The 26,987-nt window shown below is 40.0% G+C and overlaps 1 protein-coding gene and 1 long non-coding RNA gene across 5 annotated transcripts in view; one reads left to right on the top strand and one right to left on the bottom strand.

Moving 5' to 3' along the window:
• Positions 1 to 5,623, bottom strand: part of ELP2 (elongator acetyltransferase complex subunit 2) — a 37,263-nt gene extending 31,640 nt beyond the window's left edge. For 2 of the 4 annotated variants that reach the window (XM_027679407.1, XM_027679417.1), the window contains exons 1-5: positions 5,475 to 5,623; positions 5,207 to 5,285; positions 3,390 to 3,475; positions 1,483 to 1,648; positions 185 to 262 (exon numbers count right to left, since the gene is read on the bottom strand). In XM_027679407.1, coding sequence (XP_027535208.1) covers positions 185 to 262; positions 1,483 to 1,648; positions 3,390 to 3,475; positions 5,207 to 5,285; positions 5,475 to 5,606 — 541 coding nt within the window. In that variant the 5' untranslated portion in view covers positions 5,607 to 5,623. Of the gene's footprint in view, positions 1 to 184; positions 263 to 1,482; positions 1,649 to 3,389; positions 3,476 to 5,206; positions 5,286 to 5,474 lie in introns of those variants that run through there. The other 2 variants (XM_027679427.1, XM_027679436.1) reach the window with 2 other exon arrangements.
• Positions 5,624 to 6,105: 482 nt separating this feature from the next.
• LOC113965678 lies at positions 6,106 to 10,220 on the top strand. Its single transcript, XR_003533599.1, has 3 exons — positions 6,106 to 6,158; positions 7,732 to 7,925; positions 9,895 to 10,220. It is a non-coding gene; the product is annotated as an uncharacterized LOC113965678 (long non-coding RNA).
• The last annotated feature ends 16,767 nt before the right edge of the window (positions 10,221 to 26,987 follow it).

Genomic DNA, 26,987 nt, shown 5'->3' with positions numbered 1-26,987 from the left:
TTTTTCTAATTACTAAGAAGAGTTCATTGAAAATCTTTAAATACAAACATCAGCTTAGGTTATTCCATAGAAAACAAAAACTGCGGCATAAGAGTCTGGAGTCAGTCAAGTGAAAATTTGTTTGGGGGATTTCTTAGATTTTATGTTTCCTGCATTGATATTCAAGATGTGCAGCTGTACTTACCATTGCTGCCAGGCAAGAAGGATAAGCAGACATCCATAACAAATCCATTTCCAAACTGCAGAATTTCAATGCATTTAGCTGGAAAACAGGAATAGACAGTGTTGATCTTATTCACTGTAAGTATTACAGTTGCACTGTCCTTTCCTAATACATTATATAGTTAAAATTTCCCATTCATTTTTCTTTTAAGGAGATAAAAATCATCTACACTTTTTAGAAGCCTAAATAATAACATTATCTTCTGTGGGGCCATAGAAATACATCCAGAATTAGTTGAGTTAGAAGATAAGTCACTATTCTCCACTGAGTATTAGATCTATACAGCTTCACTGTGATAACACATCAGAAGCAATAAATATTGCAAAATATATCCTGTGGCAACAACATTCACTACACAGGCAGTTACAACTGAATCCATTTGCTAGAAGAGCAGCTAGAGAGATGAAGAAAAACCTGCAAGCACCTCTGAGATCTAGAAATGGCTAAACTGGTAAGCCATCCAGATCAAAATAAACAACAGGATAGCAAAAATCCTCTCTATGGCCGAAGAATTGGTCCCTCCATCTCTGGAACCCAAAACAGCAAGACAAAATGGAAAGGACAGGATTTCACAGTGTTTTCTGGGAACATGAGAAATGTCTTCCAGCACATGGGACTGAAGATTGGCACCTCCCACCTATCTCTCCCATGCAGGCAAGGGAATGCAAAATCTTCAAATACACCAGATAAGGAAGGAAGTACCTTAAGAGATGCAGTCACTACAACTCGACTAGCAAATAACACTTTAAATCTAGATTATCTACCCTAATTATTTCTTATGTATTTCAAAAAGCTGTTTTCCCATGTGTCCATGCAAGAGTCTAGTTCACAAAAAGGTCAAGATCCTATTATCCCAAACTTCACTGGACTCAAATCAATAGTAACAAACAAGTGACACCTCTCTAATGGCAGCATTAATAATTGTACCACATAATTTTACGTCACATGCACATACAGCTAGTCTGCTCCCACGTTACAGGGCAAAATGATGGCTCATGTCATCAGATTCTGAATACATATTTTAAAAAAGTAAATTTAGCCAACACATCACTGATGAAAAATAAAAGTAAAGCATTCTGCAGAACAAATCTGACCCAAGGCTTTCAAAAAGCAAGACAGTGTTTTGATGTACCAAAGTCTAAGAGAAATCAACATAGTTGCATTAAAAGATGTTAGTATTTAGCCTATTACTTAAATGGATAAGCATTCATCACTTTTATTCAGCCAGTATGTTGTCCCTAATGTTACAAAAATGTTACCTTCTGAACCATGCCGAGACCAGATTCTCACAGTGGAGTCAGAAGCTGCAGAAGCTATTAGCAGGTTTAGGTCAGGTTCATCTGACTGGTAGACAGCATCCACAGCACAAACAGCTTCCGTGTGGCCTTTGAGGGGAATGCTTTTGACAGGCTGAACAGAAGAAAATTTTACAAATTTTTAAATTCCAGTAACTTATCTGAGAGAATTTTTAAAGCCATTTCAGGAAATAAAGTAATTTAATACTGAAAATGAGTTGTGTACCTGCAATGGCAGAGCATCTGCAAACTATGCTTAAGCTATAGCATATTCTAGGAAACCCAGAGAAAGGATACAGCACATAATGAACATTAACTTGATTTTGCTCAAAGCTGAACAGAATTAAATGTTGCTGCGTACACTATACGAACATCACCACTCCTTGAGGGAAGTTTGAAACAGCATAAAAGTTAGGAAGAGCAGTTTTCCTTCCTTCTTCTACTTCTCTTGTCCCTCCCCTAAGGAACATCTCACAAAAGTCTGGAGAACCTTGGTGAAGGAGAACAGAGAACACAATGAAATAGTAGCACTACAGCAGCTCTAGCAGCAATGTTTACCGTGTTCTCACAAATCAAAACAGCTTTTTATTCCTTCAAAACGACAACATGAAAAACAAAACCTCTAAGTCTAGACTTAAGCATCTACTTTCTTAATGAATAAATATAGGTGACTCAATTTGCAATCTGTTCCTGATAAATACAAAGACCAAAATTACTTTAATTCTGCGACTAGCAATCATCCAGCATTTATACAAATTTTATCATAAACATATCTGACATCTCTTTCCAAAATATAGCTTGGTAGGGCCCAGCAAGAATTTTTGATCAGTTTGATATAGAATTTTGTCTGTTTTTAAGAGTTTACACTAGTCTAGAACTGTCATTAAAATGTGTATATTTAGCCATATTCTTTTTCAATGATTGCCATAAGGCTGTGCACCACATCAGCATAAAAAGTTAATAAAGAAGTCTGTATGTTATCTTAAATAAATGCATAAATAGTTACAATGGATCAGGATCAGAAATAACTTACTTCCGAGAACATTCCCACATCGATTACATTCTCCCTACTATGCATTTCCCCCTACTATGAATTGTCGTGCACTTTAAAGTGCCAAGCCTAATCTAGTTTGAGACAGCCAGTGAAACAAGTTACCTACACAGCCATTCACAAAACAAGGCCTAATAAGCAAGATTTTAAAAGTTAGATAATAAATTTCAGTTCATTCTCAAGGCTCTATTACACAGTACTCCATCTTTTGCCTTATATTTTACAGTATGAATAATAAGTTAGCATGTCTTCTTTCTTTTCTCAATTTATCTGACAAAACTCAATTGTTCTATGGATTTTTTAATTTTATTTTTGTTAAGCACCTACCCCAACTTGTATACCATCCTTCTAAGACTACCTATAAACAAACATTACACTGTTGCACAGATTGACTGGAAATCACTAGAAATGGATATAAGGAAATGAGGAAGGAGGGTACAAAAAATGTCAACTCAGAATGGATCTCATAGTTTGAAGATTTTAAGGTGGTTTAAAGAAAAGAGCCACATGACATCAGAAAGCTGATGAGTAAAGAAGATACAAACGAGATCTTTCAGACATGATAAACAAATCCACCTGATGACTGATTAGTTAGTTAATTTTCTGATTTGAAAAAGATGAACTATAGAAAAGAGGAAACAACATTTGTAGTAAAACATAGCACGACATAATACCAACAATTACAAGGATACACACATGGGATTCAACAGTCAAAGTAAAATAATGAGGTATGAACCAGAAATACAAACAAAACAGATAATTTGAGATATGTGAGAAACTAATGAAGAGGGAGCTTTGAAAAGAGGTTATTCTAGCTTACCTGATTATTCCATGTTTCTATACCATTCCAATCCCAAAGAATAAGTTGTTTATCAGATCCACCAGAAATTAACTCTGTTTCAGAAGCTAAAAAATACGTTTTGGTAAATTTTGAGAACCCTTACCTTTGTAACAACAGACAACAAACATAAGCAGTTACATTGGCTACAAGTCAGAAAATATCCCTGGTAACCAAAGTTTCCATCAAAATAAAGTATGTCTAAAAGGAATTGCACAGGGAGGAACAGCTTAAGAGCAAATGTATTACCTAAAACAGCATAAAGAGAAAAGTCACAGGAATATTTAAAGTTCTGGATGAATGTGATAAAAATATCTTTCCAAAAGAATGTCAAATCCAACAATGTAAATTAATATTTTGGGCTTTTGTTTGATCTTTTTGGAGGATAGGAAAATATAGCAAGAGAAATCTAACCAAACAGAATTCAAAGGTCCACATGAAAATTTAACTCCCACGTTCCCTGAAAATAATTTATTTTAATCAGTTTTAAGAAGAATGTGTTTTAGTGCAATCAGTTGAAGGATGACAGGTCTTATCACCATTAAACACTAATGTTTTCACCTCAGTACATCTCCTCCAAAAAGGCAACCTGCACATTACATTAACAGTTTAATCAATGGCCCCATTTCTCTTTGTCAGTAATTTTCCATAAATGCCTAAGGACAAGAATAAGTGCCTTTGAACAGTCTGCACTAAGCAACGCTAAATCTTGGAATTACTATCAAGCAAAAACCTCCTAAGTGTCTCAAATATTCCTATCCATCTAAAGATTATAGTTTTTCATGGATATGAACTCCATGCAACTTAGACCTGTATAGTCATAGATTGCTCATAAGGCACTGAGAATCAGTTTACAAAGTTAAAACAGGCAAGACTCCAAACCCTTACTAAAGAGCCTGGTGGCAGCTCAAGCAGCACAGCCACCAATCTCTCAGGAACACCGCAGCCCCGGGCAATCACCCTCCCAGGGTGCCCTTGGCTGTGGGGCTGGAAGCAGACAGCCTGACCGAATTCCCACACTCACTGGGAAGCTCACCTGGGTTTGGCAAGTCACGTTCCTGTGAGGAATGATGTCAAATTGAGGCCACACCTCGAGTACTGTGTCCAGTTCTACATCCCTCAATTCTGGAAGGACACTGAGGTACTGGAGCAAGTTCAGAGAAGGGCAATGGAGCTGGTGAAGGGTCTGGAGCACAACTTTATGAGGAGCAGTTGAGGGAGCTGGAGTTGGGATTTTTTAGCCTGGAGAAGAGAAGGCTCAGGGGGGACCTTAGCTCTCTCTGCAACCACTTGAAAGAAGATTGTGGTCAGGTGGGGGTCGGTCTCTTCTCCCAGGCAGCTAGTGGCAGGATGAGAGGATACAGCCTTAAGCTGCATCTGGGGAAGTTTAGGTTGGGCATTAGGAAGAATTTCTCACAGAAAGGGTGATTAGACATTGGAATGGGCTGCCCAGGGAGGTGGTGGAATCACTGTTCCTGTAGGTGTTTTATGAAAGACTGGACATGGCACTCAGTGCCATAGTCTCGCTGACACGATGGTGTTTGGTCATAGGTTGGACTCAATGATCTGAAAGGTCTCTTCCAACCTAACTGACTTTGTGATTCTGTGAAATACCACTGGAAAGCCTAGTTTAAGGCGAGAAGATGCGCTGCAACTCCCCATTTCCTTCAGTTTACAGCGCAGCCCCTCTGTTGCCGGCCCGACCCTCCCCTACGAGGACAGCAGCTGCCTGGCCCCGAGGGAAACCAGCTCCGAGCCACCCGCGGCATCTCACACCCGAAGGGACGAGGGCTACTCACCGCGGTCCCGCCGGCGGACCCAGCGCACGCAGTTCACCCTGCCGGCGTGGGCCCGGAGGGTGGCGGCCGCCCGCCTCGCCTGCAGGACACAGAGAGCACCGACGTGAGGGACCGGAACCGGCCTCGACTCCGGCCCCGACGCGACCTCGGCCCCGACCCAGTCACGGTCCCGGCCCCGACCCAGTCACGGTCCCGGCCCCGACCCAGTCACGGTCCCGGCCCCGGCCCCGACCCCGGCCCCGAGCCGCCCCACAGCGCATCAGCTCACCGCCGGGTCGTAGAGGACGACGTCGTGGCAGCTGCCGAAGGCGAAGAGGCCGCCGCGGCCCCAAGACAGGGCTCCGCCACCCGCCCGGTTGGCGCAGCAGGCAACATGACAGAGCGACACGGGCGCCGCCATTTTGGCCGCCGCCGCGCGCGCGACCCTGCGCTGCTCCCTTGGCAACGACCCCGCGAGGGGCGGGTCCGGGGGAGGAGCGACCTGAGCAGCTCCGAGCGGATCAGTGTGGGATGCTTGGGGTATTTTTGGGGAGGTCTGAGTTTTAATCTTTGTTGCACCTTTTGCCAAGCGCTCAGACGTGTAAAAGGTTTAAAACATTTCTGTTTGGTTGGGGGAGGGGATTTTGGTTTGTGTTTATAGAAGTTACAGAATCACAGAATCGGGATGGAGTCCCGAGATGGCCATGGAGTCCAACCTGTGACCAAACACCACCTTGTCAACTGGACCATGGCACTAAGTGCCATGTCCAGTCTTTCCTTAAACACCTCCAGGGATGTTGACTCCATCACTTCCCTGGGTAGTTCATTCCAATAGATAATCACTCTGTGAAGAAATTCCTCCTGACGTCCAACCCGAACCTCTCCTGGCACAGCTTAAGACTGTGTCCTCTCATCCTGTCACTAGTTGCCTGGGAGAAGAGGCCAATCCCCATCTCCTACAATCTCCTTTCAGGTAGTTGTAGAAAGTGATAAGGTCATCCCTGAGTCTCCTCCAGACTAAACAACCCTAGTTCCTGCAGCTGCCTCTCATAGGACTTAGCTTCTAGACCCTTCACCAAGTTGATTCCACAGGTACTAGGAAAGAGCTGGGCTGAGTATCAGAGATCATGTCGTTGTTAGCCATTTCTGCTCTGTTTCAGTCACCTGTGAAGCCACCTTCTGATAAGGAATCATGCTTAAATTAAGTCACTGACCTCGGGGTGTATTTATTACCATGTATATGATGTCCTAAAATTGGTGTCACAGAAAGCAGGAGAATTCGCAACTGAGCAATGGCTAGGGCCCACACGGGATGATCTGAATATGTTTGAATGCCTCTGTTTTTCAAGAAAGGATGTGCTTGAACTGCACCAGCCATTTAGCTTCATGAGCTCGAGGGTTTTGCCAGTTCCCAGTAGCTACAGGTGCAACCTGCTGCCCCACAGGCTGTGTAGGAGTCTCAGTAGGACCTTCAAGACCTCCACTGTGCCTCCAAATGCTCTGCGCCACACATGCAGAAGGCCCTGGAGTAGAGGCCAGGCTGAAGTATAAATGGAGAACTCTGCAATGAAAGCATGGAAAGGGAGAGAAACAGAGATGTGCTTCCCATCCCCAAATTGCACCTGGGATATCCTGAAATAATTGAAACTGAACTGAAAAGCTGGAAAGCCTGGGCTAGAGGGAGAAATCAGCTCTACGGGGCTGTGCAGGGAATGAGGTGGGGATCAGGAAGAGAAAGCAGAAAGCAAGCAGGCGTCCAGAGGAAGCACTCTGCATACCATAGGGAACACTTTGGGTCCTGAAACTCTCCTGCCAAGCCTTCATCTCCCCGTGTGCCTGTGTGTTCTTGAATACTGGCTGTCAGCAGCGCTGTAACCTGACACAAAAACGTTCCAGCTAGGCACAGTTTTTTCCAGTGGGTATGACAGGAAGGAAGCTGTGCCTGATCACACACAAGATACAGCCAGAAATGTTAGCTGCTAAGGGAACAAATGACTCCTTGCAGAAAAATGCATGGATGTAGGAATCAAAGCATGCTTTAACTGAGGAATGCTGTCCTGAGGTGCCAAGGATGGCTGTACAGCAGTCAGGTTGCACAGCAACCCCCTTCTCAGCATGCCCTGCCAGGGTTGGAGTCAGGGCTCCAGCAGAAGGAGGTCGGGCACTGCCAAAAAGCTGGGTCATGTTATAGGAGTTGCCTCTGTTGCTGTGGGAACAAAGCTGGCTCTGACTGTGACTGTAGGCATAAGTGTAGGCTTTTCCAAGATGGATTGGCTGAGGGATTCCTCTATGACACAAAAAGTTAGCTCAACTGATAGATAACCCACTGCTGCTGCAGTCCTGTTGGAGAGATTTGAGGTGCACGTTATGCCAGAGGGTGCAAGGGCACTGTGCCTCCATGCTGCAGGGTTTTGTGGCACTGGTCCCTCTCATTCTTAGACCACCACCTCGAGGATGTTGCTTTCCCAGCCAATTTTAGAGAGCACATTGTAGAGGGTTGCTAGTACAAAGTATTGCCACTGATTGCCTCCTTTCTCCAAATAAAGGTCTGTCACTATGACCTTGTGTCACCCCAATATGGCCCAGCACTGCGAGAACTGGGATAAATCAACACGGATTATGGACTTGAAAGTACCATGAGGAATGCTGTAACAGCACCATGGCAGCATGGCTAAAAAGCGCGGGAAGCTGGATTTGTGTCAAGACAGATCAGCCAGACAAGCCTCATTTCTTACTTTTTGTAAGTATTATGTCTGACCAAGTCCTCATTCACACGAGACCCTGAGCCTTGGGTCTAACCCAAGAAAGTTTTTTTGTGAATTCTCTTGAAAACTGAAATATCTTGAGGATAGTATATGAGAAGTTCAGAATATTGGATAATTATAACAGAACCAATATGTCTTTTAGGAATGTGCTTTATAAGGAATTAATGGTGATGGTCAATGATGTTACAAGGATGAAAAGGGACATACTCTGGACTAGTCAGCAACAGCCAATCTTCATTCATAGCTAATGTCCTTACTGAATTAAAATCTGTCCTTGCTGTTTTCCTTCATAGTCCTAGAAAACAACTTCTTCGCTGTTCAGTAATATACGTAAAAATAATCTTCTGCTTTTTGCCACCTTTGGTGTAATTTTTGAGGCACGGGAAGAACTCAGTTCATTGAACATCAGAAATAGCTGCTGTGGTGCCTAAGCAGACTTCAAAAGTCACTCCATAGCTTTATTCACATCTTTTACATGTCCCGGTTTGGTTCTGCCAATGGAGTTACATCAACAAACTCCCATAAGGAAGTTTGTGCTTACACTGACAAAAAGTTTCTTGAGCTTAAAATAAATTTGCCAGTTAGTTAGATATTGGAGTAACTTCAGTTATTCCATTATTGGAATAACTTTGTTCCAATAGTAAAATAGTAGCAAAATAGTAATTTTGATGGTAAACTACAAGACAGGTTTTGCAGGCAGAGGTGGCTTAGTGCTCTTCACATGCTCCCTATTCAACTCAGTTATGCTTACAGCTTTATGATAGAGACTGAAAAAATACACGAGTCAAAAAGTTATATATAGTATTTAATGTATTTATCTATGTCTAAACATTGAGATGAAAACATAATAACATTGCAAATGTGTTTTCATTTCCTGCAGAATGTTTCCAAAGTATTATACAGCATGTTTAGCCTCATCTTTCTTTTCTTGTTTTCTGAGGAAAATATGGTGTTGGATATATATTGCATGTATTGTTAATTGAATACATGTTGAGAAGAACTCTAGTCTTTGCTAGGTTAAATCAAAGTTTTATGCTTTCTGTTATTGGGTGGAGTCTTGTTGATGTAGAGGAACATATATGAATAGACAGGAGTCATCATACATGATACTATGAAAAGCAGCAATCACATGTTAGGTTTAAAGTTATATGTAGTTTAATTCTATAGAAGAATGTTCAAAAGTTGCTAAATGAGCAAAGCCAAGTACTCAAAGGTTGGGAGGCCTTGTTCTTGTAAGTTTTTGACCTTAGCCTATCTTTATGTGTCTTCATTGTATACTTGCCTTATGAAGTAATTCCTAATGCAGTTGCCTCATATGCAAGTTACTGCTTGCTATTTTTACTGTAGGTTGCTTGCCTCCAATATCAACGTGGCAAATAGTGTCTGGAGAATGAGACAGCTATTCAGTATTTTAATTTCTCCTCATTAGTTATATCACGGCTGTACAGTAGTCTTAGCCCAGAATTATTTTTTTCCTAGTAGCCTTCTTCTACTGCCACAGCACCTGAATGTCTCAGGAAAAAATTTACGAGTTATGTTTTTTTTTATAAGATAACTGTTAGGCAGAGGGGTATTATTATATTCATTTTCTAGGTGACAATTTTTTCATAGACCAGAATTCATAATACAATCACAGACTCATACAATGGTTTGGGTTGGAAGGGACCTTAAAAATCATCTACTTCCAATACCCCTCCCATGGTCAGGGACACCTTTCACTAGACCAGGTTGGTCAGGGCCCCATCCAACCAGGATTTGAACATTTACAGGGATGGGGCAGCTGCAGCTTCTCAGGGCAACCTGTTTCTGTGCCTCACCACCATCACAGTAAAGAATTTCTTCCTAATAGCTAACCTAAACCTACTCTCTTTCAGTTTGAAGCCATTCCCCCTCGTCCTACCACTACACTCCTTGATACATAGTCCCTCCCCCTCTTTTCTGTAGAAATCCCCCTTTAGGTACAGGAAGGCTGCTCTAAGGTGAACCCAGAGACATCTCTTCTCCAGGCGGAACAAGCCCAAATCTCTCAAGCACCACATATCTTCAGTGATGAAGTGCCTGTCGTGGAAGACAAAGAATAACATCCAGGAGAGGGGCAAACCACCCACAGCATCCATTGCCTCCAGCTTGGATTGAGAGGCTTGAATTGAAACTTGGAAATCAGATTCCAGCACTGGGGCACTTCTGATGGCTGCATGGGGCCAAGGTTTCATCTGTGGGATCAGAGCAGGAGCATTGTGAAAATAAATAATAAACAATAGTGACCAAAAAACATAAAGACAAGTTTAAATTACTTCCAAGCTTCACAGAGGATACCCCATACAACATAGAGAGGCTAGGAACAACTCTCTTGCCTTTGACATCTTGAGTACAGATCCAGCCTCTTCCTTTTTGCCAGCTGTGAGATCTACTTTGGAAGGCATTTCAGTGCATGAGGAATACTTATGGGCTTGCTGGGATAAAAAAAGCAGATATTGTCACTTGAATAGGTTTAATTTAAAATGTTTAGAATAAGTTTTTAGAAACAATTTCTCCTTTAATTCATCTCACTGAAGACTGAAATGTGAATGGTGCTGGTGAAAGAAGTTGAACTGAACAAATCTTAACTATAGCTATTTCCATTTTTCTTGAAGGCTGTATTCTAATTATTTTATGAATAGCTTACATCCCCACTGCCAAAATGGGTTTCTGATTTTCTAAAGAAAAAAAAAATTAATTATTTAGAAATATCATTCAAAATTAGTTCTCCAAACAATGACTGTAATTGCTGGCTGAAAGAAATTCCACAGAAAATCTCTCTGATTTTCTTTATCTTTTTTAAAGGAAGACCTAACGCAAACATGACCTAGAAAATTGCTTGGGGAAAAAAAAGAGAGAAAAAGGATGAAACAGCTTGTCACATAATCCAATTGATTATGCATTATGTTTTTGAAGCAGAAGCTCTAAAAAGAGACATGATAATAGGCATTCATTCCAGAGGGCGTACGTGTATAAACACACACACACACACACAAAAAAAAGAAAGAGTATGTGGAAATGCCATCTGGAATACTTAAAATCATATTTTACACTTGCATTCTGTATGTAGATTTGGTATGGCTTCTATAGGATATTGTTTCATACTATGGAATAATATCTTCCAAAACCAAAAATAAATTGGGTAATAATTTCCTGACACATTTCTTCATGCTCATTTTAAAAACCCAAGCTTATCATGTTGAATTAATGTCAATGGATTATTTTATTTGTATACACACATATATATGTATGGAACCACATCCACTACATATATATTTATAATGGATTTGATCATGAAAGGTTGTTGCACAAATTATATGATATTTAGTAATCTCCAGAAGGATAATCCTGATCCAAAGCCTTCAGCAGTCAAACAGATTCCCAGTATTAGATGAGGCTGTGAGTCAGGGATCTGGTTACTGACACTAAGAACTGGCAACTTTTTTTAACTGTATGATAATGCCACACTTCCCTGCTCTTTTTCACTGTCTCACACCTGGTACTTTGGTGAGCATAGGTAGGAAAATTAATAACCTTCTAACCTTCCCATCTGGAGCTGTCACGGGTTTCAGCTAGGAGAAAGCACAAACAGCATTACAAGTTTGTATGAGGAAATCCCCATTTCCAGTGCTAAGTTCTCAAAGACAAACGTCTGCTGAGTCTCAGAGCTGCAGGGGAAAGAGGAACATGCCACAGCATATTCAGTACTCATACAGCGGCCTGCTTGTGTTGGGTCGTACTTCCTCTCCTAGGAAAGGTAACAAAAAACTCTAATTTCTGTCAAAATACAGTTTCCTTTTAAAAATTTTTTGGGGGGAGGGATGTTCTTTTTTTTTCCTTTTGCTATTGGTGTGTATTGGTGTACGGAGTTTCTGTAGTAGACAACAACTTCTCTGGAGTATTTGATAAACTGCTTTACCACAGGTTATAGATGAAGTTGTAAGAAAGGCTTGAACCTGTCCCGATGCAGTGGCCACAAAGTGCCCTGTGCCATTCAAGTTGGAGTTGGAATCACAGGTGACTCTATTGTTTTTCCCGTCACCCACAGCAGGACACAGCTTGGACAAATGCCACAGGCAACAGAGGAGAAATAAAAACAACTTTATTTTGAAAGGGGGAAATATGCTTTCTGTTTAATATGGCTCAGCTTATATAAGCGGCTCAGAAGAAGACTTCATACCATACTAGCATTAAGAAAACATTGTTAATAAGAAAGATGTTTTCTACAGAGATATAAGGCTGAATAATAGTTGATGGGAAAGAAATTCAGAAAGTAAAAAAATTGACTGAACACAAGCAAAAAAAATATCCCAATGGTAAATCAACCAAAGTATTCCAGATTAGGAAACTGCAGTGTACTGAACAGGAACTTGTAATACCTCTTCAGATTTAAGGTAGTAAAAGCTGCTTTGCACCTAAATCTAGAGTTCAACTTCCTTCTTCTAAATAACAATTCTAAAAAACATACTCTTTGGACTTCGAGTTAGTATTTTGACAGTTAAAATTGACTCAGTGGATAAAATGGAAAAAAATGAAAATTAGTTTGCATAAGGAAAACACCATGAAATGGAGAAAATATGAAAAGCTACATTAGTTTAACCATTTGGAAAAACATATACAACATAACTCAATCTGGCATTTCCAAGCATATGGGTTTTAACTCTCATGTGCTATAGTGTTTTAAGGCAAGTTATTTTCTTTTAATTTTTATTTGTTTCCAGTCATAAACAGAACACTTAAAGAAGTAAAATACTGAAGCAAGCATGCCTAGAGAATGAGGGCAAAAGCAATCTCTGCACCAGTGAGCCTTACAGGACATTCTGCAAATAGCTTTGCATGAAAGAACCAGGCAGAAGGGGCACCTACCAAAAGCCTGCAGTGCACACTGAAATTCACTCATGAGAATCAAACTTCTGCACACTCAGCAATAATAATACTCAGACAATAGATGCTTACCTTTCATGCTGCATAAACTGTCAACAAAACCAAACTTACAGAGGGCTAGAGTGAATTTTTATATCATTTTGAGGGCATGAAAAAATCTCATTTCACGAAGGAATATTGACAAGGTAAATTGCAACTTTCCTCATAGTTCCTTCCCCAATTCTCCCATTTCTTCCATCCAAAAAGTCCTTCATCCATATTATCAGCTACAGCAAAACTTTTATTGTGCATCAGACAAACAGATGAAGAAACTTACATCCACCCACTCTGTTTCAGTCTCACACTATTCCACGTGTCTTACTTCAGACTCTTGAAGCTCCAGTGTCTCCGAGAAGATCCAGTCCCTCTCTTTCTCATCACCGCTGGTGCTGCAGTCTGCTGACCTACTCCTGAAGCTTCTTAACTTGGTGACACAGATCTTCAATGAGGACACATCTACTAGAGGCTAGAAAACTGTCTCCTGCTGCCCCAGCCTCAATGAGAGGCCCTAGGCATTCCCTACAGGCCAAGACGTGGAGAGCTGCATCCTCCTGGAGCTCTCTCTGGGTCGAGGCCTCTGGCCCTGCTTAAGTAGGAGGGTTGGACAAGACAAATTTCAGATGTCCCTTCCAAACTCAGCTGTTCTGTGGCTCTATAGATCTGTTACAGGGAAATTGCTCCAGTGTCTGCTGGGGACTATATCCTGCAGTGCATCACCACCATTGCTGAGGACATAGATGCAGTTCAGAGCAGAGTTGCTGTGTCCTTCTGCACAAACTGTTAAACAAACTGCTGCATCCATTTGCTCCCTCAGTCACCTCCTTTATGAAATGTTTTCCTGCTTTTGCAATTTATCCTTTCAGTAATGTTTCTTTTAATAGCAGGAGCTGGACCTTCAGACACCCCATCCAGCCTAAACCATAGCATAAATCTCATATTTGCTCTAACAGGTGATCATATTTTCAACAGACATTGAATTCTGAGTCTATTCAAGTCTTCTTCTCCTTCTGTACAAAACGTGGACAAGTCTGTAACACATTGAGTGAGCAATTGGCTGATGGATCAGGCTCAAAGAGTTGTACTAAATGGTGTTACAGCAGGCTGGTGGCCAGTCACCAGTGCAGTTCCCCAGGGCTCAGTTTTAGGGCCAATGCTGTTTATTGCTACAGAACCAAATGTAAACAACGTAAGGCTTGCTGAAGTTGAATCCTTCAAGAGCAGAGAGGCCTTATAGAGAGATCTGGATGGACTAGAGAACTGGGCAACCAACCGTATGAATTTTAAAAAAGAGCACGTGCCAGATTCTTCATCTGGAACAGTGTAATCCTTGTTATACAAACAAATCGTGGGGCAGACAGGCTGGAGAGCAGCCACACAGAAAGAGATCTGGGAATTTTGGTTGATGGCAAGTTGAATGTGAGTCAACACTGTGCCCTGGCCACTGGCCTCCTAGCCAGGAGGGCCAACAGTGTCCCAGGGTGCATCAGGCAAAGCATCGCCAGCTGGTCAAGGGAGGTGTTTGTCCCGCTCTGCTCTGCACTGGTGCAGCCTCACCTCAAGTCCTGTGTGCAGCTTTGGGTGCTACAATGTAAAAAGGATATTCAGACTATTAGAGTGTGTCCAAAGAAGACAACCAAGATGATGAAAGGTCTTGAGGGCAAGCCTTCAAGGAGTGGCTAAGGTCACTTGGTTTGTTCAGTTCCAAGAAAAGAAGGCTGAGGGGTGGCTTCATTGTAGTCTACAATCTCCTCAAAGGTGGCAGTGGAGGGGAAGGTGCTGATCTCTTCTCTCTGGTGACTAGAGATAGAACATGAGGAAATGGAATGAAGCTGTGTCAGGGGAAGTTCAGATTCTTTACTGTGATGGTGATTGGTCATTAGAACAGGGCTCCCCAAGGAAGTGGTACAGTACCAAGCCTGTCAGAGTTCAAGGAGCATCTGGACGATACTCTTAGTCATATGGTGTAATTTTAGGTAGTCATGTGAAGAGCAGAGAGTTGGACTAAACGAACCTTATGGGTCTCTTCCAACTTGAGATATTCTATGATCCTTTTCCTAGTCTCTCATTACGTACCAGAAACTTTTTTCCTTCTCATCTCCTTTTCCACTCTCCTATTCACTTCCCTGTTGCCTTAACTTCTGCACTGTGTTCAAGGAGCCAGCAATCCTGAACATCCCTGCTCTAATGGGCCTTATGCACAGGGCTTGAACAGCCCATTTTTTAGCGTGAGGAGACGCATGAGGAGGGAGCTTGCTGTCCCACACCAGCCTGATCGCACCACACTGCGATCTGCTAGGGTGGAAATAACCTTCCAACCTGTTGGAAAACTGTCTGCTAGTGCGACCCCCCACTCAGATAATCTGTTAACTTACAAAATGTTTGAGAAAGGTAACTTCTGTGTGGATCAGGGGGTGGAGCACAGCTCTCCTGCCTGGGAGAGAGCTGCCTTTGGAGGAGCGAGTGACCCCTGTCACTGTTATCCCAGGCAGGCGCAGGTGGGTGCTGGGCTGCCTGCCCAGAAGGGTCCTTGGGCTGTGCCAGGCTGCACAAGTCCCCTGGCTGCAAAGCCACCTCAGCTGCATCACAGCCACAGAGCTATCTGTGGGCATCTCCCACACTGTACTGCAAATTTTGCCTCCTACATGGCCTTGCCTTTATCTAACAGCAAAAAGTTCTGTGAATGTCCTCTGGGAATAGAGTAATTTTCTTGTGAGAAACTCCTATATTAGCTCAAATTATCAAAAGGGGGAGAGTGGGAGAATATCTCTCCATGGACAGGGTCTGCTCTCTGCAGAATTCCTTGGGGAAATCCATGTGGCTCCGTCCGATGCTGCATAAGCACAAGAATGCCCAGCATCTGAAGGGATATGAGGTGTACTCACTATATATATTCCTATTCTTTTCTTATCTTACAAAATCTGCTATTTTATTAAGCTGTTTAGTTTTATGGCCTTTCTTGTTGATATCCATAACGAGCCCTGCTCTGTCCCTCTCCCCCTTCACCTCACCCCCTGCCCTGTGCAGTACAACCTCCTCTGCCTTTTCCCCACTCCAGGTGCCCTAGGGTGCTGTAACCCTGCCCCCTTGGCCCACTATCCCTCTGCACCATTAGCTCACTTCCCACCTGAGGGCCAGCCCTGAGAGCCAGCCCATAGAAAGACTTTGAAATGCTCATGAAACAGCGTACAGTCCAGGTACCAGGGGCCAAATGACTCTGTCACCTACCTCAGTGTGTTTGCACTACATTTACATTTCTCAAACTATAACATGTTCCTTAAATTGTATAAATTAGTTCTGTTTTTACTAAAACAAACAAACAAAAAAAACCAAACAACAAAAAAAGGAAAAGAAAAAATGAGTGCTACAGAAATTGACAGATGTGCACTGAAGAGTTGCACACGTGCCTCATGCAAAAACCAGCTACGGGGAGCTTGGAAACTGTGTATCATTCCCAGTCTATTCATGGTACAGCACATGTGCTTGATAATGCTACCAAGTCACCCAAAAATATATATAGCAGGAAAGCAAGGAAAAGGGGAGCTGCTGACATGACTTCTGCTTGTACACTTTTCTCATTTTTGTATAGCTCTTTTTAAGACTGGCTTTAAATTATTCCATTTTCCATGGCCCTTTGCCTATTTTTTCCCTGATTGTCATTAGTCATTACCTGACTTGTACTGGAAGTGCTTAGGATCTGGAGAAGCCAAAGCATTTTGTTCAGCTGTTTACATGAGGCTTGTGACAGATGGCAAAACTTTATTCTTAATGAGAAGTTTTTCCAGCAGTCTCCAGCGAGGGAGTTCTCCCTCCCTGAGCCTGCAGTGAGCCCAAGGTCACTGTGGCAGGACAACCTCAGATGAGTATCAGGGAAAAGCATGAGCCCTGGGGGGGGAGTCTGTAACAGTCTGCACATGCCATGAGCTTAATAGGTGGTGGTATCACCCCGAGGACTGTTCTACCTTTTGAACACCAGGGTGTAATAATAAGGATGGCAAAAAAAGGATAAACCTTTAGCCTTGGGGAAAACTAAAAAAGATGCATTCATGTTGGAGCCAAAAAAAAAAAAGTGTTATTTACTTGGACTTTATTACAGCCTGCATCAAACATTAGTCATCTTTATAGAGTTTTTAGTAGAAGGAATTACTAACTTAATTATAATAAACCAACATTCCTACTTTATAAGACAGTAAAAAAATAACTAAAATATTAGCAGGTAAGCTCTAAAACCATAGAGCCAGCTTCTGGTCATATTTGAATTATATAATCTCTAATAATTCTGTTGTATTTTTCCAGACATACACCAATGGAATTGTTATCACAACCTTTTCCAAATTCCTGATGAAAGTAATCAATATGGATAGAAATAGAGTCATGATCTCTCTTGTATATTTGTAACTTTCTGTATAAAAATTAAAATCTAAACAATATTTTCTGATCCTCTTTTGAATATGTAACTACTGTTAGGAAGTAAACACAGATTTTCTTGTATTGTATAAAAGATGTTGATGTTCTAGAAAATGCTAAGAAAATGTTTTAAACATTATCTTTTTTTTTAAACATGATCCTTTTTCTTCCCCTGAGATCTGTGAATAGAATGTTTTCCTTCTTGCTATTTCCATTGCATAAAGGAAAATTATATTTCTTTAATTTAATCACAGAATCATAGAATGGCTTGGGTTTGGAGGGACATTAAAGATCATCCAGTTCCAACCCCCCTGCTGTGGGTAGGGACAACTTCCACTAGACCAGGTTGCTCAGAGCCCCATCCAACTTGCCCTTGAACACTCCCAGGGATTCAGAGAATTTCTGGAATAAATATAACCTCTCTCAAGACACAAAAAGCATTACAAGAGTTGTCCAAGGCTGGTATAAATTGTTATACTTCTCTTGGAGCAAATCTTTGATTGTCTGCATCTTCTCAGGGTTTGCTCTTCTGAACTGTGATAAAGAAAGTGGAATTTTATTCTTTACTTTAGAAACTGTTCACTCTGCCCAGTAAACTATGTCATGAATCAATTTATTGTAGCCCTAATACATTATAAAAATCCTCTTCTGAATGTTGGAAATTTGTTCAACCTTTTTCAGGACTGCAGCTTAAAAACAACTTGAATAAATTTTAGGTGGGTGTTGATGAAATAGACAAAAAAGGATCCCAGGCCTCTTAGGCAGATTTTTCCCTTTCTGTTGTATTGGTGGTTTTGTTTTTATGGCATAGAAATAGGATGTACCTTCCCTATTTTATCATAGATAATCGCATCCCAATCTTTCCAGATATTAAAAATAACTCATCTTCATGTATCTTTGTAAAATACCTGGTGGGAATTTTTTTCTGTTTTCTTCATCGGTATCATTCCACATTCTGTTATTTCTATTTGTCCAGAACTATTCCTTTTTCAAAAGAGATCATTAGATGCAATTTGACAATATGTTGGAAGAAGCTCTGATAAACATAAAAATGACTAATAGGGGTTTTATTGCTATTTCACGTCACTGTTCACATCCAAGTGAAAACATCAGCCTACATTTTAGGATGCTATCTGTATTAACAGCCTATTGGTTTATACAAATAATTTTCTCATATAGCAGTTCCCTTTCTTTCATTCCTTTTCAGTTACTTTAAGTTTTACCTTGATTCTTACAAGCACATTATTACACGAATATTTTACTTTTCAGTACACAGACATCCTTCTGCTTTTAGCTTGTATATATTTTGTCTTTTCAAAACTTTTGAAATTATTTTTGTGTCTAAGAGACCTAAATATTTTAGCTGTTGTTTTGCTAAGTGATCTGCTTCTTTCTGAATATGACTGAATTCTAAATAAGATTTAGTGGTAAACAAAATATTATACACAGCTACAAAATAGATTAACTGATAGAATTTAATAATATGGCAATCATTTAGTACTTATATCCATAATAGCCATAAAAGGAGAACCATATTAAAGCTCAAAAATCCTCTTGAACATTGGAGCCAGAGATAATCTGGTTTAGTGTTTACATTTTGGGAAGGCTCCATTGATTTATATCTCATTTGACAAGAAGGTATCTGATAAAGTGTCTTTGTGTTATAGGACAGGAAAATTAAAGAAATTTAAAGTTTTCATTTCTTTGGCCTCTGAATTCAGGTTAAGCGTTGTAAACCAGAGGTGACCTACCTTGCAAAGGTGCTGAATCCCAGCTGATGTGGACATGAGTTGTTCTCACTCATAACATTATCCCACTGAAATCCTCATGTTTTGCCCTGTCTGCTCTCTGTTACTTGTTACATGTCTTCTCTTATCACACATTCCTTCTAATTCTCTTCCCCCAAATTTTTTCCTCAAACCTCTTTTCTCCTTAAACCCTTTCAACAAAACTGTGTATGCTTATAAATAATTTTAAATTCCATTCATAATTTTAAAAGGCAAGACACTGAATAAAACCTTGACCATGACCTTTTCTTCATATCCTATTCCCCCATTTTCCCCATGGTGTATTATTTCCCCTGCTCCTACCCTATTTAGAGATTTACATTATTATGTTTCTACAAAGAGATTCTGCATTTTTCCTTCTTCATAGACAATCATTTATTCCAGACAATGAAAGATTTTTATGTCTGAGCAAATACATGTTTAAGACCATGCCTCAATGCATGACACTTGCTGATGATCCTGCAAATCTGATCGAGTTTGGTCATTTGCAGTTCTAAGTTCTGGTGCTTCGGTTGTCTGTATTTTGGGCCACCACTCATCCTTCTCATCCCCTCCTTTCTGTAGAAAGAGGAATGCAGTGGAAGGTGACTTATTTCTTCTTTCCATCTTCCCCCACCACATCAATCCAGCCAGGGATACACATGAACCCGCAAGATCGAAGGTGATCTGAAGTCCAGTATCCAGAACTCAGCTTAAGATGACCAGTTTTGCACTGAATTTCTGAGCAAACACTTCTGTCCTGCCAGCTTTGTGCTAGAGAGCTGTTACCACAGCCAAAGCACAGAGTGGACTAGCACATTTTGTTATTTCCTAAATTGCTGCAACAAATTGTGCCTGGATTTTTTTATCAATCCCCTCAACCCCTAGAATGAATGGTACAGACAAAACACAACATTAACAAACAAGGATGCTTCTTTTCTCACAGAGACATTATTTTTTTCTGTCATGTTTTCTTTTTCAGCAGCTACATAATGGAACTTTTATCATGAGATATTGTGATATTCCTATATTTACTAAACAACAGAGTTCCTTCAAGGCAAGTACTGTTATGTTTTCAATTAAAGTATGATATCATACGTCTGTTTCCATTTCTATCTCGTTGACAAACAGTGGACGTGAAGAATATATATTGTATTTTCATCCACTTTGTATTCAATGGTCAGATATTTGAGAACCATTCATAGGTTGGCAAGGCCACTGTATCACAGTACTTATGCAGCTTCTCACACATAACACAAATTTGCACAACCACATCTAGCTCTCAAAAGCATATCCATCTTTTCAATGTCATTTGATTTCAAGTAGTCATTGATTTCAGTCATTCTATGTCATTTAAGTAATACCTTTGACCTGATGTTCTTCTCCACTTCTGAGTACTATGATCAGTTTGATCTCTTTGAGCAAGTGCTCTCCCAAACAAAGGCAAGTTGGAGATATGATACTGGTCTTCATTACCTGGAAATCTATTGCTCTGACAGAGAGGTATTTTGGTCCCATTCCCGAGTCCATCATATATTTTTTATATTTAATGTTAGCATCTCTAATAAAAAGCATTGTCCTTATATGAATCATTTTGATGGTACTGAAGAAATGCAGGCTCTGTTTTATTTTTGTTTGACTATAGATTGGTTTAAAATAAACTTGGTTTGTTTTGCTGAGCATCATTTATAAAAGCCTGGAAGGAGGTAGTGAAGATGCCTGGATATGATGTGCTCTGAGCCCTCCATCTGGTGATCTGCCCCTGTATAAGCTGCACTACAATATACAGGATGTATGGTGGACTCTTGGTAGCCTCCATCATTGCTTTTACCACAGTACACTGAGGTTGTAACTTTGCTAATGACAAAAATGAAATTATTTAATCTCCAAAGTAGAAGCTAAGTTCTTTTGATTTTTTGAATGTAGGACTGTCAGGAATCCCAGGGACCAGTTATATAAAAGCAAATCACCCAACACTGTGTGAGATATTCTAGAAAATTTTTCCAGAGCTGCTTCTGTACCATCTACATAGGTTGCCCTCAGCCTCCCACTGCAGGCAGATCAAAGCCCTATATGGCTAGTTTTCTTAAAACTTGGCATCTCCTTATTTCTTCCTCTTGTTGAAAAGAGCTTCTGCCTGTGGGTTACTTTTTGCTGCACTACGAAAGCACATGTATTTTCTGCTAATGAAGTATAGTGATAGCCTTGCTGATCCTTGCACTGATCCTTGATTTTCTTCCTTGTTCTTCATCTGAGGCTGATTTTCAAACCTTTGTGAGAAATGTTAACGAGAAAGAATTTTTGCATGGATCATCCTTCCTCCCACTCACAGCAATTGTGATTTTCTCCTGTTACTTGAGGCAACAATATTTCTAAAGGTACATTTCTTATGTGGAAAATTAATGCTTGGAAAAAGGTTTCTTCTCCTATTACTATTTCACAGTTTATCAGGTAGGATCAAGCTAAAATGGTTAATCCTATATCCAGTTTGCAGGCTGTAAACCACATATAATAATCCAATTTTGAAGTCCTGCAGCAGACATAGGAGGGATTGGATTACTTAGAGGAGTGAAAAAGGCTGGGTGAGTATCTGGAAACATTTTCACGGTCAGTCTGCAAAAGATTAAACAGAGTTTTCCCTGGAGGGGGGGTGGGAAGAGGAATTTTGAGTAACTTGAAACATTGAAAACAAGGTCTGATGTGATACCTCATAGAGGAAAACTGTTGTACTAAATAGATAATAAGGAAAAGGGCTTGAGAGTCCTCTCTGATGTTTCATCTCTATGGAAGGGTAATTAGGTATGTGCACAATTACAAAGCAAATGGCATGCATGATGATGTTTTCCTCAGTCAGATTTGTTTTTCTCTTCTTCTAATTTGGCTTTAATTAACACTAACACAAGTAAGGTTTTTTTCTAAATATAAGCAGAGATATGTACTGTGTTAAGGTTTTAAATCATGTTTGTGATGCACTTGGGTAATTTCTATAAGTATCAGGGAGAATACCACTTTTTTTTTATGTGTATGCAGCTGGAGCAAATGGTACCCGAATATAACACTGATAGTCATGCTTTGTTGCTTGTGTGAAATTTAGTAAAGGGAATTAACAACTGAAATGAGCACTCCCACATGAAGGATAGTATTAAACAAATCTAGCATTAAGTCCTGACCTTCCTACCCATAATTCCTCCCAGGAGACTTTGAAGTCTTACACTAAAAGGCCTATGAAGCTTGGAAACTGAAAACAGCATTTCATAGGTATTAGCATGATAATTAGGAGTCTGTTTTACATATCATTTTAAGTAATCAGAATTTAGATGACACTTTGCTTAATTATATTGAGTGTTTGACATGAAAGTAAATTAATAACAAATTGGTTTCCACCATCTGCTGCTATTAATCCTGGGAAAACCAGAAGAACTTTAAATGCTATATCTTTATCCATTTTTAATATTATTATCCAAAATAGATGTTCCATTTTTGTAAGAAACAGCACAGTGCACTTGATGGAAGAATAAAGAAGGCAAAATACTTCTCTAGAGACATGAGAGAAAACTTTGGTTCTCTGGGAGCAGAAGACAGTTAGTGTGGGATATGATTGGGATTGAGCCTGTAGCACCGCCACTGCCCACTGCACAAGGCAAATGCAGGTTCTGAAATGTTACACATTCCAAACTGTGTCCTGGAGTATTTTAAGTGTAACTATATGAGAAAGGGAAAGAGTGCCACTACAAATACTCAACCCTCCACAGCATGGAGAGAATTGGAAAGAGAGCGCACGTGTTCGGATTTGTCATTACTCCTTATAGTTAACCAAGGCTCTATACACCCAGCCTGAGACAACTTCAAGTGTTAGTATCCCTCAGTTTTACAGTCAGGTTATTAGAGAGACTCTTTGGAAATGTTCTGCCTTTGGCATTGTTATGGGGATTTTTTTAATCTCACAAATTATTTCACAATTTAAATATAGGAACCATTATCACTCTAATATTTTTCTTATGACGAATATGTAATTGCAAATTGCTTCCTCTCTTGAAGAGCACAGCTTTCTATATAAAGTATATGATCCATATCCAACAAAAAAGAATACAGTGAGAATGAGTTAGGCAGTAAAGGAGTGAAGGTATTTTTAAATGTGAATATTTACTAGCTTTCACAATGTGATTTGAAAAAAAGCTGGACAAAGTCTGTAATATTCCAAAGGCAAACACCATTCCCTATCAAAAGCTGTTGTTGCTATGGGTTATCTCCCACAGTGGGTATACTTAATTTAAAACCTGGAATTATATTGCATCCAGCAAACACATGCTATTACTGTGATCTGATAAAAGTTGGGACAGGCTGTGCTCAATTTCTTGAGGAGTGACAATTTTAAAATATTCATGTCTGTAATACAGAGATCTATGATAAAGGGGGTCAGGTATGGTACTAGTTCACAGTAGCCTAGGAGTATATCTCTTGAGACTAAGGTACTTTGAGAAGACTTTTTCAAATGCTGTGAGCACTCTAGCAACAGAGCTGTCTTTCCTCATTTTACTAAACAGCATGCAGAACTACTGTGCTTGCGCTGTCTTCTTTACACTGTCTTTGGCTAATGCTTTTCAGACCATTTTAGAGAGCTAGAAGAAATTATTTTAGAGAACCTGGAAAAGAATCTATCCTGAGAAAATAAAAAAGCCCAAATGAAAAAACACCAGCAACTACACCAAAAACAGCCAGGTTGCACAAAGGCAGAGCTGAGTGTCCTGCAGCCAGCAGTCAGCAAGGCTCTTAGTACCAACAACTTTTAGTGCTTTACAGGATGTTCGCAGAGCAGATTTGGATAATTTTTTGTTGGTCTTGTATGGTGCTAGCTGAGCCTTCTCTCCAAAATTCCCATCCTTGTTGTAAGTGTAAACAGTATTAGCAATCCACAGAAATTATAGATGATAAGGGCTGTGATTCCCTTGGATCTCATATAAGCATTTTTTTCTGTCCATAAGAGATTAAAAAAAAAAAAGAAAAATGCTTTTTGCAAAGGAATACAGTGTTACCAGTTCCAGAAAGTGGAAGCAAGGCAATTTTCCCAACATCCTCTGAGACTTCTGAGGCATTATAAAGACATCAGCTTTATGAAGACATCAATAAGAATTGAGAATATCCTTGCAAGGAGCACCCCTCCGGGACCAGCCAAATGCTGTTTGTTGTACCCTATTTTTTCTCTCAACAGTAGTAATTGGAGTACTTGGGTCCCTCCTCACATCAAGAGTGGGGCTCAAGTATCCCTGTTCACCTGAAGGTTTCCTGCCAGTGACACCTGTGAACATCAGCCACCTCAGGCATGCTGGCTGCTCTGGCCATACTGTGAACAGGCTGGTCTTAACAGGGAAGAATAGAGACAGGATTTCCTTTAAACTTCTATATTTGGAGTTTTTTGCTCACAGTGACAGTCTTCAAACATATAGACAAGGAATATCATTTTGCAAGCTTCTGTACATTCTTCTAAGTGAGTATATTTTCCAAAACATATTGCATCTTGCTAATTATGAAATTTGATCTAGTGTATGAGTATAGACATTTAATATACACACCATCCTGAGAAGGGGATGCCTAATGCCTTTGATTTAAGCGATTTAAGCTACCTGGATTGTAGGTTTTTATAGGTTTGTGGAAACAAAAATATCAACATTACAAATGATTCTACATTAGCTAACACCTTGCCAAAAAAATTAATTAAGTCACATAAGTCCAGTGACAAAATTCAGGTGATTCCTTTATAGGCAATATCCTTAACATCCAATTTCATTTTCAGGCAGTGTTCAGAGAGCTCCTGAGAACAGCTGTGAAATTCAGACCAGTTTACCAATTACTTTCACAAAAGAGTTGCTTTAAATCCATTTTCCCTTGAAGGTCTCAGATCAGGTGAGAAAAAAGTTTGAATGGGGCAACTGGAAATAATGTCTTTGTCTCTTTTTCTCTCCTTTTTTAACATTTAAAGAAATGGATAGTGGTTCTGCTTAAATAGAAAAAATCAAATTCTACTCATGAGCTAAATTTTCCTATCATGAACATCCCACTTCAAATTTTCACACAAGCCAAAAAACCTAGGGTTTAAACCTATAATGAATTTTTCTCTCAGCCTTACTTTGTAGCCCCTCCCAGATTTCCTTCTTGCTCACTGACAGAACATTATATTAGGTGAGACATTGCTGTAGTTCTCATATACACTGTCACATAGAATGACAGGAAGGAGATCAAGGTGCAGAACACTTGGTCAAAAAGCCAAGCATAAAGGTCTGGCCTTCTGAAACAGTCCTCGGGCTTACACTTCCCATGAAACATTAGAAGGAAGAGCCCCAAACCCTTGGTTTTTCTTTTATGACCCTGTGTGTAACAACATTTAGACACTTTTTTATCAGCCCTTCAACAGATCATCCCGAGTTTCCCATCCTGGTGGTGACTTGACTTGTGAAACTTTAAAAGCACAAAAGCCAGACACGGATTTGTAATAATTACAATTTTAACTGGACAAGTATGTAAGGAAAAATTAATCATATTATCATATCCAGAAAATAAAAGCAAACTCCTGCTTTTTCTATGCGAGATTTCCATGAGAAGACTGGGGTTTCCACCACAAAGTGGGAGCAGCAGCTCCTATGCTTATATAGTAAAACTGCAGTTGGTGTGACATCCCTGGCTGGGCTATGGGCTTTCCCTCTGCCAGACACATTGCATGTGATAAAAAATTAAGATATGAAATTTAGAGGCTTAGATTTTACAAAACCTATTTGGTGTGGAATTCTAGGGGGACAGTATTTGCAAATGATGCTAAAAGTAAGCAGAAATTATTAGCACATCTACTTTGCATCTTTGAAAAGAAAATAACTTATCTTTTTTCTTCATTAAATACATAGTAAAAAAAAAACCAGCATAAAAGCATAAGAAAAACTTAAGAAGATATTTCCAGCCTCTTTTACAAAGTGACTTTAACCACAATAACCTCTGAATTTTTATGACTGGCTGCTTTGACCTCTGTAGTCAACAAAGAAACAGTCAAGCAAAAAAGAGTATCTTACTCTCCTGAGTCTGTCTGTACTGAGAATTTAGATTAGCATTCTTACTGGAGCACAAGGTAGACTTGCCTTCTCTGTAACAAAAGAAATAAGGAAAAGATGTACCTGAATTTGAGGTAAGCCTGCAAAATCTTGTTGAGTCAATGGTCATATTAAAAAGCACAGGTTCATTTCCTTGGTCGTGATCCTATGAATAAAAGATCAGTCTGTTAGACCTGTATTATACCTATACTTAAAGTATAATACAGGTGTTTAGGTATTTATAAAGATTATACACAAGATGGCCATCAAGGGCAAACTTGGCATTTTACTTACTTATTCTCATGTCTAATTATAATGCTGTGACATTCAAATACAAGTCCTTGAGGGAATATAGCCTCCAAAACACAAAATGTGTTGCTGAAGTGATTTTTAATTACTTAATATTAATTGCAATGGTCCAGACTCCCAGGACAGATTTTTCTCGTGGTCATATTTGTATGAATCCCAAACTGGAAGCAGAGCTGCTTCTATTAAATAGGTAGTCCTGTGAACAGCAGACCTTAGGAGTCCTGCTTGCTTTTAGAGGGATCTCCCTGCTGAGGTGCAATCAATGCAGACACACTGATGGAAAACTGGGCTCCCTGGCATCTGATAAGATATGAACTCAAGATGTAGCTTTCCTGAAGTTGTATCTCTCTCCTTTCTCACCTGCTTTCTTCAAATGCCCAGGAAACTTGCATCTTTGAAACATATGTCTTTTTGTTTTCAAATTTGCTTGAAATATTCTGACGGAGTCCTTGGCTGTGACTTGTATTCATAGATTGCTAGAGGGAAACTGAAACGCGTACACAAAAAGCAGCATCACGTACTCTGCGTAAATTAACTGGAGGCA

This window comes from Neopelma chrysocephalum, unplaced genomic scaffold, assembly GCF_003984885.1.
Source record: "Neopelma chrysocephalum unplaced genomic scaffold, ASM398488v2 Primary Assembly neopelma1_22b, whole genome shotgun sequence".
Lineage (NCBI taxonomy): Eukaryota > Metazoa > Chordata > Aves > Passeriformes > Pipridae > Neopelma > Neopelma chrysocephalum.
The sequence above is the reverse complement of the archived record's forward strand: the minus strand, read 5'-3'. Positions and strand labels throughout refer to the sequence as shown.